Source organism: Globicephala melas, chromosome 16 (genome assembly GCF_963455315.2).
Source record: "Globicephala melas chromosome 16, mGloMel1.2, whole genome shotgun sequence".
In the NCBI taxonomy this organism is placed as follows: domain Eukaryota; kingdom Metazoa; phylum Chordata; class Mammalia; order Artiodactyla; family Delphinidae; genus Globicephala; species Globicephala melas.
Genome location: NC_083329.1, coordinates 61,443,874 through 61,459,319, shown reverse-complemented (window position 1 = coordinate 61,459,319; position 15,446 = coordinate 61,443,874). Strand labels below are relative to the sequence as shown.

Sequence of the window (15,446 nt, the reverse complement as noted above, 5' to 3'; positions counted from 1 at the left end):
TAACTCACCCATGAAGTCTTTACTGACCACCTACTATATGCTAGGTGCTGATGATTACAGAGCCACACAAGATAGGATTCTGTCTTTAATGGGGACTACAGTCCGGAGAAGTTTTAGCACCGTGGCTGAGTTTATAGTCTTGGGAGCCAGACTGCCTGGTCAAAATCACTGCTGTATCCCAACTAACAATCAACCTTGGATAAGTATCTAATCTCTTTAAGCCTCAGTGTCCTCATATGTAAAATAAGGCCAATAATTGTACCTATCCCACTATGCCTGTAACTCAAAGTATTGCTGTGGAGATTAAAAGGTAATGTATGTACAGGGCTTAGCACAGAGTGAAAGATCTAAATAAAAGGTAGGTCATTGGCATAAGATTTTAAAGGGGGTTTGGGATATGTGGCTTAGAAATGAGGAGCTTCAGTGGTCCAGAGTAGTGGTTTTAGGTTCAGTTAACCCACTGATGTCACAGGACTCAGACGCTCTTGACGGATTGGTAGGTGGCAGACATGGCGCATTGGTAGGTGGCAGACATGGTTTTCAGGGGGCAGGATAGCAGGAGCAATGGCATGGAGGCAGGAAAGAGAGAGACCCACATCAAGGAAATAGCTTGTGTTTATGAGTAGGACTAGTATGTAGGAAAAATGGGTAGGTATTAATGATTATAATTATTATAAATATCCCATATTTAACACTATCTGCCAGGCACCTTGAGAAGTGCTTTAAAATTATGATGTAAATTAATCCTCCCAGTAGCACATGAAATCTCCCCATGAAACGTTGAAAGTTGCCAGCCAAATATCCGTTTTAGGACAAAGCCCTACACTGAGGAGAAATGGCTGGGAGTGGAATCCAAACCAAACAGGACAGTGAGGAACCAAGTAAAGAGAAGATCCAGATGAAAGTAGGGGAGTGTAACAGGAAGCAGTTCTCAAGCTCCTCCGAAGCCACATCTTAAAGCCATTTTCCAGTACAACAGAAGGGGGAGCCCTAGAGCCATGAATCTTGGCCAAGAAATCTGCCCATTCTTCCTATTCAGGAGTACAGGGAAACCTACCTCACTTAAACACGGGCAACAGAAAAGAGTTGAGGGAAGGAAGCCAGCCCCACTCAGTGTTCTAATAAGAAAAGGGACTAATGAGCATAAACAGGTCCTCAGACAATGAGGTTCTCTGGAAAGGCATGCCTACAAAACAAATGACATTTTTACTTTAATATTTCAAAATGAGCTAAAAGAATTTTTTTGAAAAATGACTGAAGGTATGAAATTAAAGCATAACACAGGGTCATAAAAATTCATAAATGAGGGCCTTCCCTGGTGGCGCAGTGGTTGAGAGTCCGCCTGCTGATGCAGGGGACACGGGTTCGTGCCCCGATCCGGGAAGATCCCACATGCCGCGGAGCGGCTGGGCCCGTGAGCCATGGCCGCTGAGCCTGCGCGTCCGGAGCCTGTGCTCCGCAATGGGAGAGGCCACAACAGTGAGAGGCCCACGTACCGCAAAAAAAAAAAAAAAAAAAAAAAAAAAATTCATAAATGAGATAATTGGACAAAAGGAAGAATTGAAAAGAGTTCACATAGAATTTAGTAAGGAGAAACTATTTTTCTTTTCTAAAAAGAAAAACCATCTCAGAAATGAAAACTAGAGTGAATACCAGAGTGAATAAATAACACAAATAATATCATAAGGGAAATAGAAGATGAAAAGAAGGAAAAAGAAATAAAAATAAACTGGAGAATGGGGGGAGAAAAGATATGAGAGAAAATGATAGGTATGGAAGAGAAGATCCAGCCTGTATGTAAAAGAGCATCTTCTTTTAAGGGCACATTGAACATTTCTCTAAATTGTTTATCTATTGGGCCATAAAATAAGTCTCAAAAGTGGAATCAACTTCAATGGATTGAAAGTTTACAGAGAATGCTCTGTTGTCTAATGGATTTAGCTAGAAATCAAGAACAAGAACAAAAGAAAATCCCAAGATGTTTGGAAATCAGCCAATATCTTTCAATATGACCCTAAGACAAAGAGTAAATTAGAAAATACTTTGAACTGGATGATAATAAAAATACAAAATGCTAAAATATGTGGGATGTGACAAAAGTCAAGCTTCGAGGGAAATTTATAGTCATAAATGCATATATTAGAAAAGGAGAAAGATTTACTATCAATAATTAAAGTATCTATCTCAAGATGCAAAAAAGGGCAACAGATTAAATCCGAAAAGTGTAGGAAGGAAATAATAAAGAGAAGAAATTAATGAAACAGAAAGCAGATATACCATAAAGAAAAATCAATAGCCATAGTTGTTTTTTTTAAATGACAAATAAAATTTATTAACCTTTAGCAAGACATATAGAAAAAGAGAGAGAAGGCACAAATTAAAAAGATCAGGGAAAAAAAAAAAAGATCAGGAATGAAAAAGATGATATCAGTACAGAGCCTACAAACATTAAAAAGATCATAAGATATTATGGACAATTTCATGCCAATAATTTTGACAATTTAGGTAAAATCAATATTTTCTTAAAACCATAGCTTACCGAAACTAACATGGAAAGAAATAAAAAATGAGAATAAGCCCATACCTAAAAATAAATGCTTTTCCTTTTTAAAATTAAGATTTGTGTACCATAAAAGTCACCCTTTTAAAGTGTAAAATTCAGTGGCATTAAGTACATGCATAGTGTAGTGCAACCATTACCACTATCAGTTCTAGAACATTTTCCTTACCCCCAAAAGAAGCCCATATCTAGCAACTAATCCACTTTCTCTCTCTGTGGGTTTGCCTATTCTGGAAATTTCATATACATGGAATCATATGATATATATATGTGACCTTGTGTGTCTGGATGCCTTCACTTAGCATAAGGCTTTCAAAATTTATCCATGTTGTAGCATTTATCAGTACTCTATTCTTTTCATCTCTGAATAATATTCCATTGTATAGTTATACCACATTTTGTTTACCAATTATCAGGTGATGGGTTGTTTCCACTTTCTGACTATCATGCACAACGGGGCTATGAGTATTCATACACAAGTTTTTGTGCGGACATACATTTTCATTTCTTTGAGGTATATACCTAGGAGTGGAATTGCTGGGTCACGTGGTGACTCTAGGTTTAACTTTTTGAGAAATTGCCATCTGCACGTGGGAAGTGGCATCTCGTTGTGGTTCTGATTTGCATTTCCCTAAGAACTAATGATGTTGAACATCTTTTCATGTGTTTATTGGTCATTTTGTATATCTTCTGTGGAATAATGTCTATTCAGGTACTTTGCCCATTTAAAAATTGAGTTATTTGTCTTACTGTTCAGTTGTAAATTTCTTTTATATATTCTGGATATTAGACCCTTTTCAGATATATGATTTGCAAAAATTTACCCCTGCTCTGTGGGTTGTCTTTTTCACTTTCTTTTTTTTTTTTTTGCGGTATGCGGGCCTCTCACTGTTGTGGCCTCTCCCGTTGCGGAGCACAGGCTCCAGACGCACAGGCCCAGAGGCCATGGCTCACGGGCCCAGCCGCTCTGCGGCATGTGGGATCTTCCCAGAGTGGGGCACGAACCCGTGTCCCCTGCATTGGCAGGCGGACTCTCAACCACTGCGCCACCAGGGAAGCCCTTTTTCACTTTCTTGATATTGTTCTTTGAAGCACAAAAGTTTTTAATTTTGATAAATTTCAGTTTATTTATTTTTTTCTTTTGTTGCTTATGTTTTTGGTGTCAAATCTAAGAAACAATAGCCTAACACAAGGCAGGATTGCCTAATCCATGAGGATTTATACCTAAATTTTCTTCTACGAGTTTTGTAATATTAGATTTTAGGTTTAGGTCTTTGATCCACTTTTTTTTCAGGTGATAAATTAATTTTTTAAAAATATCCTAAGAAAATCTCCAATATTAGAAAGAAAAACACAACTGCTATCAATGATAAACATTATCATGAGAAGACATTAGTATGGATATGGAAAATCTACTCCTAAAGCATACAGAGTACAGTCTGAGTGAAGTTGTAATGGTGGAATAAATAGAACTCCTGCTTGCTATTACTTTTTCCTTTCAACTTTATTGAGAAATAATTGACATATCTTGTAAGTTTAAGGTGTAGGTACCGCATGATTTGACTTACCTATGTTGTGAAATGATTACCACAGTAAGTTTAGTTCACATCCTTTGATCCATTTTAATTTTATATATGATGTGAAGTGAAGGTCCCACTTCATTATTTTTCCCTGTATGTATAGCAAGTATGTATTCCCAGACCATTTGTTGAAAAGACTAATTTTTCCCCACTGAATGGTCTTGGTACACTTGTTGAAAATCAATTGGCTATAAAAGCATGTGTTTAGGGAATTCCCTGGCAGTCCTGTGGTTAGGACTCCGGGCTTTCATTGACGAGGGTGTGGGTTCAATCCCAGATCAGGGAACTAAGATCCTGCGTGCCGCAGAGCGTGGCCAAAAAGGCATGCATTTATTTCTGGGTCCTCAGTTTTATTTCACTGATATACCTCTATCTATGCCACACATAAGAACCTTATGAAGGTCATTCTGAAGGGGCAAGACCTCCAGTTACCAGGAATGTTTTATTTCCACCATCAAGCTTCTATTCTGTCTGCATGCACTGGCCTTGGAGTCAACTTATCCTCTCCTGTGGCTTCCATTGCCACCCCAGAGGCTGATGATACTCGGATTTCTCCCCAGCCCAGGGATCTGGGGTGGGTTCCATGGGCTGAGTTCCAGAAACCTCAAACCTTTGTTCCAAGAAACTCTTCCCTTTCCCTTCGGAACTTCTCTTCCTCATTTCAGGGGGTGATTCCCACCTGCTCCCAGTTACCAAGACAAGAACCAGTGGGATCATCTTTATTTGCTCCTCGTCCCTCCAGCCCCTTCCGTCAATCCATCAACAGCTGTGTATATTCATCCAACCTCTTGGGTTTGCGTACCCTTTCCTAGACCTGCAGCTGGTAGGGTCAGGCCTCCTCATGTCACCCATGGCCTGTTGCACAGACCCTCATGTGCTCAGATCCTCTCCTGTAGAACAGGTTCATTCCCTGTCCAACCACCTTCCGTGCCTCCCTATCAACTAAGGGATAAACATCCAACTTGGGAAGGGAGCCAAGTAGGAGCTAGGCATGTGGAGGTATAGAATCATGCGAGCAAAGGAGCTGGCAGTGAGGGGAGGGTGCGTACTGTGGATACTGGAGGATTAAAGTTCAAATTTAAAAGTATTGTTTTGAGCATCTATTGGGGCAGACACTGTGTTAAGCACTTAATGTGCATTATCTCATTTAATCCTTACGCAAGGTCACGTAGTAGGCAGCAGAGCTGGGGTTTGAACCCAGGTGGGCTCAGTCCAGAACTCCTGCACTTAACCACCAGATGGCTTCTTTGCAATGTTGCCGGCAGCCAGTCCTGCACAGGGGGTAAAGGGCCAAGGAGGAGAGCAATCCTTGCCTGAACAATCTCTCGCCCTCTTACCCCGCATTTTCTTGTCCTGCTTCTCATTTTGCAGATGAGGAAAGTGAGGCTGAGCGGTCCCTCAGCCAGCGGGAAGCAGAGCTGGGACTGACACAGACCATCCGACCCCAGAGCTTCCTGGGAGTGTGATCCAACATGACGAACGTGGCACTGACCGAGGAGTGGGGAGGCCTGGCTTCCAGGTTGGTGCACTTGTTTATGCAGGAACTGGAGGCGATGGGAAAGTGTCCTGAGTGTCCGCCTCTCCATCCGTGCCCAGACTAGCCCTGCCTACTGTCGCGAGGCTGTTGCGAGGCCCAAGGAGCTAGAGCCGGTCAAGTGCTCTAGGGACCGGAAACACGCTGTGTGTGAAGAAAGGCCGGTGAGCAAACCTCAGGGGTCCTTACTGCTGTCCAGCGATGCTGAGGGAGGAGCGTGTCTGAGTGCCCGGAGAAAAGACTAGACCATGAGGGAGGAGGGTCAGGCTTGAGCTGAAGGTGAGAAAACAACTGTTAATGAGTCATCCTTAACAGAATCATCCTGTTATGAAATGAGCATCCTTCAGAGGTAGTGAGCTCCCACCCCTGGGGAGGGGCAAGCAGCTGCTGGAGGGTGTGCACTGGGGGAGACAGGAGCTGAGTCATCTCAGTTCTGAGACCAGTTCATATGGAGATTCTATCTTTCGGAGAGGCTGTGCTTCTCAATGCAAATGGAGTTCTGAGAGTAGACCCTACTATATTTGAAAGTTTATTGTCAACAAGTGGAGAAAATGCTATTTTAGGTTGACCAGCAGATTTTAAAAATTGAAGAATAGTTGATTTACAGTGTTTCAGGTGCACAGCAAGGTGATTTAGTTATACATATATATTTTTTTCAGATTCTTTTACATTATGGGTTATTATAAGATATTGAACTTAGTTCCCTGTGCTATACAGGAGGTCCTTATTGTTTATCTATTTTATATATGGTGGTGTGTATGTGTTAATCCCAAACTCCTAATTTATCTTCCCCCCTTACCCCTTTCCCCTTTGGTAACCATAAGTTTTTATTTTCTATGTGCGTGTGAGTCCATTTCTGTTCTGTAAATAAGTTCATTTGTATCATTTTTTTTTAGATTCCACATATAAGTGATATCATATGATGTTTGTGTTTCTCTGTCTGACTTCACTTAGTACGATAATCTCTAGGTCCATCCACGTTGCTGCAAACTGCATTATTATATTCTTTTTTATGGCTGAGTAATATTCCATTGCCTATAGGTACCGCATCTTCTTTATCCATTCCTCTGTCAATGGACATTTAGGTTGCTTCCATGTCTTGGCTGTCGTAAATAGTGCTGCAATGAACATTGAGGTACACGTATCTTTTTGAATTACAGTTTCCATCTTTTCAGGATATGGACCCAGGAGTGGGGTTGCAGGATCATATGGTAACTCCATTTTTAGCTTTTTAAACAATGTCTGTACTGTTTTCCATAGTGGCTGCACCAATTTACATTCCCACCAACAGTGTAGGAGGGTTCCCTTTTCCCCACACCCCCTCCAGCATTTATTATTTGTAGACTTTTGGATGATAGCTGTTCTGATCTGGTGTGTACCAGCAGATTTTTTTGTTTGTCTTCATTTGGTTTGGGGAAGAGCTAAAAGATAGAATTTATCTTTGGGTTAAAGATGGAGCTTTGGTTAAAAATAAAAACCACTTTTGGGCTTCCCTGGTGATGCAGTGGTTGAGAGTCCGCCTGCCGATGCAGGGGACATGGGTTTGTGCCCCGGTCCGGGAAGATCCCACATGCCGCGGAGCGGCTGGGCCCATGAGCCATGGCTGCTGAGCCTGCGCGTCCAGAGCCTGTGCTCCGCAACGGGAGAGGCCACCACAGTGAGAGGCCTGCGTACCGCAAAAAAAACAAAAAACAAAAAATCCACTTTAAAATGGGCCTTTGGAGAAGAGGAAGAGAATAGACCAGATCCTGAGGGACCTTGGGGTCAGGCCTGTGGGTCTGAGGTGGGCGGTGAGGGACAGAATTGTCTTCCCTGTGACTGGGTCCCACAAGAGTCTTCAGGGCCTGGCCTCTGGGGGTGGAGTGGGGAGTGTGATTGTCTCCTGTCCCACCCAGGGTGGGTAACATGCAACATGTCAGCAAGCGGAGGACATCTGGGGATAGCGAGTCAGGAGCCTCTGTGGAGGTGGGCCGCCAGCAGACCCCACGGGCTTCAGATCCAGGGTCCCGCTGAAAGCGTTCTTTGCTGTGGCATAAGGCCCTCTTGAGGATTATAGGAAGGTTTTTGTTGAATGTCATATTCCAGTGGCTGGTACACCTCTTCCTTCAGTTTCCACCAAGAGAGAAATACACTCACGACAGGCATTTTTGTTGTTCCTTGGAACCCCAGAGCAGCTTACTAATCTCAGAGGGACCCGGAACTTTTCCATGAGTAGACCCACCCGGAGAGGGTTATCAGGACTGAGGTGGGTGACAGCGAGGCCAGGACAGCTCTGTTTGGTTCCCAGTGCAGGATGGGTAGGATGGAAGGAAGGCCCCTAAGTGGTCTCAGGAGATTTGGGGTTAGAGCAAAGTCAAGTTCATTGCAGCCCCTTCGCTCCCTGGACAGCAAGGGGCTCTGAGCAGGACAGGCCGGGGCTGAGAGCCACCCAAAGCCCACATCACAGGATCCAGGTAATTAGCAGCAGGCTGTCCTCCTTCTCAGAGCCCAGCAGCTCTAAGAATAAACCCCGTGGTTCTCAGTGCCCAGCATAGCATTGGCGGGACCAGTTACGGGTTGTATAAGGATTCGTGAATTCATTGCCCAGCCAGGGCATCTGGGGAAGACACCTTTACAGAGCACCTGGTGGAATAAAAAGCAGGGGAGATCCCATCCCCATCCTACCTCCTCCCAGTAGCCCTTGATCTGCCCCGTCAGCCACCTCCTATCCCTTTATTTCCCTGGACGAAGGGCCTCAGCAGAGCTATGTCCCTTGCATTTCAGCTTCCTGGGAACGCAGATGTCTCGGTTGCTCTTGGGGAAGGAAGCAGGCCCAGCCTTTGGGTGGGATGAGCCTTCCCCGCAAGCCCCACTGCAGTTCCTGAGAGCTCCCCCAAGACTTCCTGAGGGCTGTAGCGCAGGCATCCGGCTCCTCTCAGGCGTGGGGCGCCAGTCACCTTGCACACGAACTCCAGGGTCCCTTCACTGAGGGAACAGGTGTCTTTGACCTCCGACTTCCGTGCAGTAAGCTTGGGGTCACAAGAGCCAAGGTAGTCATCGTCCCAGCCAGAGTCCTGCACCCTCAGGTCCCCCCACCCCGTGGGCAGGGCGTGTCGTCCACCTGGGGTGATCGTTGTACCACACCATGCCGGTCCTCAACTCCTGGCCGCCAAAAAAGACCTTCAGGTACGTGTCCGTGGCAGTGGTCCAGTCTCCCCACAGACCTGTCACCAGGAAGTTCATGACCCCCAGGCGGGCCAGCCCCTTCTGCTGGGACCAAAGTCCTGGTTGGTGGCCGCCGAGCCATGGCACAGGCACTGGCACAGGTCACAGGGGCTCTTTCACTGTCCCTCCAAGGAGCCAGGAAGAACCTTGTGGAAGCCACATAGGTAATGGATGTGGATGAGCCTATAGGTCTGATTTTGTTTAATATTGCCCCCGATTATGAAAGCAATACTTACTCACGTTGAAAGTTTGGAAAGTACAGAAAAATCATTTAAATAACATAGTAAATGCTCTCTCAGCCTAATTCTCCATCAGTATCACCAACCACATCACTGACCCCCCTGTTAGTAAACTAGCACTGCTGGATCCATCCTATCCCGGGAAGGCTCCCGTGAGGCATCCTGAGTGTCCTCTGCTCATCCCCCTGTCTCCGTCTCTATGCTTCTCATTGCAAATAGAACATTGCTTCTTCTTCCTCCTTCCCAGCATTACATTCTCCTTGACCTTTCCCCCACCCAGCAGGCCTCACCCCTGCAAGAAGCAACACTCCACCAAGTTTGTGCTGAAGCTGTACTGGTTCTGGAACACTGGCCAACTTCCTCGGGAGTGCGGGAGAGCTGGATTTGGCCCTGGCCAGGTAACACTGGGAGCTGGAGCTGTAGGTGGGCCAGTTGGTGGGGGCCAAGGGCAGGTGCTGGAGAGAGCCCCACTGCAGGCATCGTGTCAGAGGGTGCAAGTGCCGTTGGGCCACAGAAAGTGCTATGTGTCCTCCAGGAAGGATCCCAAGTGCCGTAGGCTGGTCACATCCATGGGTCCCCCGCCGGCCACAAGCAGGGCAAATGGGCCGCAGTAGGAGGAGGATGCCTGGGAGGAGCTATGGAGACAGGAGCATCAGCTCACGTGGAGCTGAGCCCGAGAAGGAAGTATAAGAGCATATAAGTATATAAGTATAAGGTCTCTGCAGCTTCTCACCTCCTTCCCTCCTCAGCCTCTCCACACACCGCTGACTCAGCCACACCTGCCCTCTTTCTAGCACCTCCACCTCCAGCACGGGCAGGTCTCCTTGGCAACAGTGGAGTGAGTGTGGGGTGTGAAGCAGGAGCTGAGAATGGCTTCTCTGAGGGTACTCAGGGGCTCTCTGGAAGGGAATAGGCCCCATTCTGAAGCCAGTGGCTCTTGGTCACTGTTAACTGAACTGGACTTGGGTCTGCTCGCCTGACATGAAGCAAAACCAATCTGCTGACCCTGGGTTGTGGTGAAGGAAAGTACAGTGTTTGTTGCAGAGTGCCAAGCAAGGAGAATGGGCAGCTAATGCTCAAAAGACCCAACTACCTGATGGCTTTCAGGCAAGGGTTTCTACAGGCACATTAGGGGTGAGGGTTGCAGGGTGTGTGATCAGCTTGTGGACATTCTCTGATTGGTTGGTGGTGAGATAACAGGGTGGTATTTCAGGAATCTCAATCATCAATTTTCTCGTTCCAACCTGTCTGGGGTCTATGTTCTGGTGGTCATCACGCAGTTAACTTCTTCTACCTGGTGGGGGGGCGGGTCTTAGTTCCTGCAAAACAACTCAAGGATATGTGTTAGGATATTATCTATAGCCCTTGAGGAGGAGCTGAGTGTCCTTGACTTTGTTTTATGGCTAAGCTATTATTATTTTGTTTTGTTTCACTGCTTTCCTTTGTTTTCCTCTAATTATTAACTGATTACGTTTGCTCTTTGGAACTCGGGGAATTCCTAGGAGGCTAAAACTTTTCAAAATATAAGCAAGAAGCGGGGGACATGGGAGGTCTGACCCAGGAAGGTGCCCTCAGGGCCTGCTCGATTTCATGACCAACCATCGCAGTTTGCCGGACAGGGACTTTGAATGCTACAACTGGAAAAGTCCTGGGCAAACCAGGATGAGTTGCTCACCCTTGTCACGCACCCAGCCAATGCTTAATCTGATCTGTGAGAAATAGGACAGGGGACCTCTAGATGCTGTAGACCCACCCGGCTCTGGCCCCACTGTGGTCCCTACATCTTTGGGACCTTGGGTGTTCTGTTGAATGGGTTCCAGTGCTGGCTCTGTGACCATGGGCCAGAGCCTCTGTTTTCACATCTATAAACAGGAGTATTGATACCCACTTGGCCAGCGAAGCACACAGGATCGTTGTGGATATGAAAGGACCTAGTGGGGACCCCTGACAGGCGGCTGCTGGCATTGTGGTCATCTTCACCCCTGTTCTCATTCTAGTGTAGGGAGCTTAGAAAACTGAGCCCAGCCTGTGGTCGCCATGTCCTTACCCTGCTGCAGCTCTATGTACTTGCTCTGCTTCCAGGCCTTTCTGATGGAAGCACGTTTCTGGGCCATTTAATCATTGCCTCTCTCACCTGCACAGCTTAGTATAGTTTAAAAGGGCTTTCACATCCATGCACAGTCTTATTTGGTAATTTCTCATTTACAGAGCACAGAATATACCAAAGCCCCCAGACCTGTGTGTCTGAGTATTTTGTCATCCTCATTTAGAGCAAGAATACTAAATGCAGTCAGAATAACAGCTGACATTTGTCGAGTTCTTACGATGTGCCAGGCACTCTGCTAAGTACTTTGTATACAGTAACAGTCTGATAAACCAGCTCTGTGATTTTCCCACTATACAGATGGGGAAACTGAGACTTGGTGGGGCGGTTGTTTAAGAAACATTCTGTAAATCACAGAGCTGGTAAGTGGCGAGCCAGCAGTGCTTATTCTCCTTAAGCCCTTTGGGATCCTGCAAACCAGGAGCAGTGCACGGAATCCCCCTGCCACAGTATCTACTGCCCGAGTTGGGGGTATCAGGCTGCTGAGGTTGGAGAGACGATGGAAAGAAGGAGGTAGAGTTGGTCGATAGGGCACCCCCTGTTGGTGTGGGTGCACAGGGCAGGATGTTGGGGAGCTGGGTTGGAATATTAGAGCTTGTGTTCTCCTGCAGTGTGACTTTGGCCAATTCACCTACACTTTCTGCCTTCAGTTTTCCCACCAGAGAAATTGTTGGCATACTAGTTGTCATCATTCACAGCATTGCTACGTTGTGACAGCTTAGCCTTTCCCATGGGTTATCGGGTTAATCTTTGCAAGATTCCTCATGAGTGGGTACCATTTTCTTTTCATTTTACGGAGAAGGAAAGTGAGACACTTGAGTGGTGAAGTGACTTGGACCAGGTCACTCAGGTGGTTGGTTAGGCTTGGACGTGGACTTGAACCTGGTGTACTGGGCTTGAACCTGGGCTAGTCTGGTTCCAGAGCCCAGAGCTTTAACCTCTGGGCTGAATTTGTAGAGCCCTCAGGTTCCTACCATCTGGATGAGATCTGGGTTCCACTGGGACTTTCTGTCTTGTTAGGGTCGGGGAAGTAACATGGATCAAGCAGGAAGGAATCCCAAGGGTAGGGGTCCTCTGTGGGCAGTCACATCTGAGTCAGAGGCTGCACCCCGGGGGGACCTCCTTATCAGTTTGATGTGGTCCTGGAAGTCCCCACCCTGTCCCCAGCCTCCTTCCCTCTCCTGGACTCCAGTTACCTGGCTCTACCACCAGCCCTCCCCTGTGTTGTCTTGGATTCTGCTTCTAGATGCTCTAGTCCAAGGCAGAGCTCAGCCAAGGGCAGAAAAGGATGTGGCTCAGAGCTCGCCCTTGTGTTTATGGAGGCGGGTAGCCTCTCCTGCTTAGCTTACAGGCTTGCATTGCCCCCACAGTAGCTTTTGGGAGATGTCTATGGCTTTCTGTACAGAACTATCTCTTTGAGGATTTTTGCATAACAAATGGCCCTGCAAGGTGAAGATCTTATCTCTCCCCAGGGCAGAGGGCAGATTTTTTTTGCTGTGCCCCCAGGGCAATGATTGGGCAGGCTTGCTAGTAGCCCCTTATAAGATTGGAATTTCCTAAACTCAGGGCTCCTCAGCTGTGACCCAAACCCACCGAGGGCATGGCATCCACCCAGGCCCGCCTCCAACTTGGTGGAACTTGGGGGCGAGGGAATGTGAAGCTCATGCAGCTAAGAATGCTGTGAGCCAAAAGGTCCTTGATCTCTGGCCCGGGAGTTTCGTGTCTTCTGTCAGGGAACTGGGGATTGGCGTACAAGGGGGGTGACATCTCAGGGTCTTCGCAAGGATGGGTGCTGATGGAGACGTATCTTTCTGGAAGAGGAGAGGATAAGAGCCCGACAGAGGCAGCTGTGGGGGGGGGATATACCCCACAGACGTGGTAGCAAAGGCTCTCACCCAAGGGGTTTTTGGGGCATAAATGTTCCCCACTGTCCTTCCTGGTAATGAGGCTGTGGGGCTCGAGGGAGGAGGGAAGTGCGCTGCCCGCCTGTCACTTCGGCTGCTGTTTGCACTGCTGCAGCCAGGAGGAGGAGGAAGGACCAGGCGTCCCCGAGGCTGACAGACAGCGCTGAGTGGATCCAATCTGAGCCCAGGCTGTTGCAGTGCTGCTTGAAACCCAGAGCGCAGGATGGACCGCAGCTGTGGACATTTCTTCCGGTGACGGCTAAATCCACCTGCTTTCTGGGCCATTTGCCCCTTGACAGCGGTGCACCTTCCAAAAGCCGCTCCCTCGGGACTGAGGGAGGGCTCCCCCCCGTAAGGCAGTTAGGTCACCGGGTGTGGCTGCCTCCAGAGGGGGCTCATCTCTCAGCTGCTCTCCGGGCCATGGGGCTGCAGGGGTATGTGGACCTACTTTGATCACTCAGTGGAGGTCGCTTGCTTCCGAGTAGGAGGAAGCTTCCCCTGGGCCAGCTGGAGCGGACCCAGGGAAGCACACGGCTCAGGAGCCCTGGTTCTGCAGCTCGTACTGTGCAGTCTTAGCCTATTTCACATTTGGGTCTTCACTGTGTACCTCAATTCTCCCTGCACTTTGCTCTCTCCATGACCTTGTGTTCTGCGGCTCTCTACCGCTCTGCCCGAGGCTCAGCTCCACTGACCCTAAGTAACCATTCGGGGACTGAGTCAGGGGCCCTGGGAGGGATTTCTGCCCTGCTTCCCACCCACACAAGCCTCCCAGTTTCCAAGGCTGACTTGGCTAATTGATCTGGAGGCCTGTGGAGCGTGAATGTGCACGGCTGGCTGCAGGGCTCAGCTGGCCTCAGCTGCTCGGAGTTATAAAAAGAACAGAAGTGCTGGTGGCGGTTGGGTGACTAATGGTGACCACTGGGGGTGTTGCCATCAGCTGTTGGGTGAGATGGTGTGTATCCAGCCTCACTGAGTTCCCAAGGCCTGAGTATCCCTGGAGCCTGATAGCCTTTCTCACCTTCCAGCTGGGCCTGCGGGGACTGTTTCTATCAAGAGCTTGATCAGTGCACAGAACTCAGTCAGGCACAGAACTTGATCAGTACCCTGCGGTCTCCTGAGAGCTGGCTGTGGATCCAGCCCAGCTCCAGGCACCATGGGGAGCCACGTGCTGTGAGGAACCATTAGGAAGCTAACAATTTGGTGACAAATGCTGTGCTTGCAGACCCTCCAGGAGCTTGGAGAGCGTGGATTTTGGAGTCTATGAGCCGACTCCAAGTCCCAACTCTGCTGCTTACTTGGGCTGGTTACTAACTTCTCTGGACCTCAGTTTGTCTCATCTGTAAATGGGGACAATCCCTAACCCACGGGGGTTAAATGAATCAAGATGGTAAAATCAATTTGAACTTGACATTGGGTCCTAAGGGAAGGAGACGTTATCCTTGGCTGGGTCACACTTAGGACATCCAACCCTCCCTGCCCCCGCCCCTGGCCGAAGGCTGAGCTGGCCTAGACCAGCCCTAACAGCAGTCTGTGGTACCTGCACTTCGCTCCACAGATGTACCATTATCACTATTATTTAGTAACAGGAGGTAGGAGAGGTTCTCTCCTTGGTGACTTTTTTTTTTTTTTTTTGCGGTACGCGGGCCTCTCACTGTTGTGGCCTCTCCTGTTGCGGAGCACAGGCTCTGGACGCGCAGGCCCAGCGGCCGTGGCTCACGGGCCCAGCCGCTCCGCGGCATGTGGGATCTTCCCGGACCGGGGCACGAACCCGTGTCCCCTGCATCGGCAGGCGGACTCCCAACCACCGCGCCACCAGGGAAGCCCCCTTGGTGACTTTTTACTTAAGCCCGGGTTGGTAAACTATGGTGGTGATGGTCATCTTGGGCACGCTGTAGGAGCTGGCGGGCTTTTCTTTGCGATTAGCTCCCTGCCAATGGGAGCCTGACCTGCAGCTCCCCACACTGGTGCCAGCGTAGACGTTTTCTATCCTAATCTAATCCCTAATCCACACGCCCTTCATGGCAATGAGTTCAAACTCTTAGAGGAATCATTGAGCCCCCTGGAGAGAGTGGCTCACCCAGTATGGAGGGCTGAGGGGAGGGGACCTTGATGCTGGTCCATGAAACACACATCCATTGAGCACCTACTGGGTGCCAAGCTCTGGTGAGACAAAACCTGAGCCAAGAATGGCCCCTGTCCTTAAGAAGTTGATAAGAAATGCTTCAACAGGAAATACGTGTCTTTCTCCAGACCACAACAGGGATCTCCTAACACTGCAGCAGACTTAAGAAACCACAAATGATTAATTGATGCATTCATTC

At 48.0% G+C, this 15,446-nt stretch overlaps 1 protein-coding gene across 1 annotated transcript in view; it reads left to right on the top strand.

The window, feature by feature from the left end:
• ADAMTS14 (ADAM metallopeptidase with thrombospondin type 1 motif 14) overlaps nt 1–15,446 on the top strand; it is a 147,330-nt gene that overhangs the window by 28,423 nt on the left and 103,461 nt on the right. Inside the window, exons 2-5 of the mRNA XM_060286031.1 lie at nt 5,512–5,659; nt 5,737–5,838; nt 6,850–6,885; nt 9,398–9,515. Coding sequence (XP_060142014.1) covers nt 6,853–6,885; nt 9,398–9,515 — 151 coding nt within the window. The 5' untranslated portion in view covers nt 5,512–5,659; nt 5,737–5,838; nt 6,850–6,852. The remainder of the gene's footprint in view (nt 1–5,511; nt 5,660–5,736; nt 5,839–6,849; nt 6,886–9,397; nt 9,516–15,446) is intronic.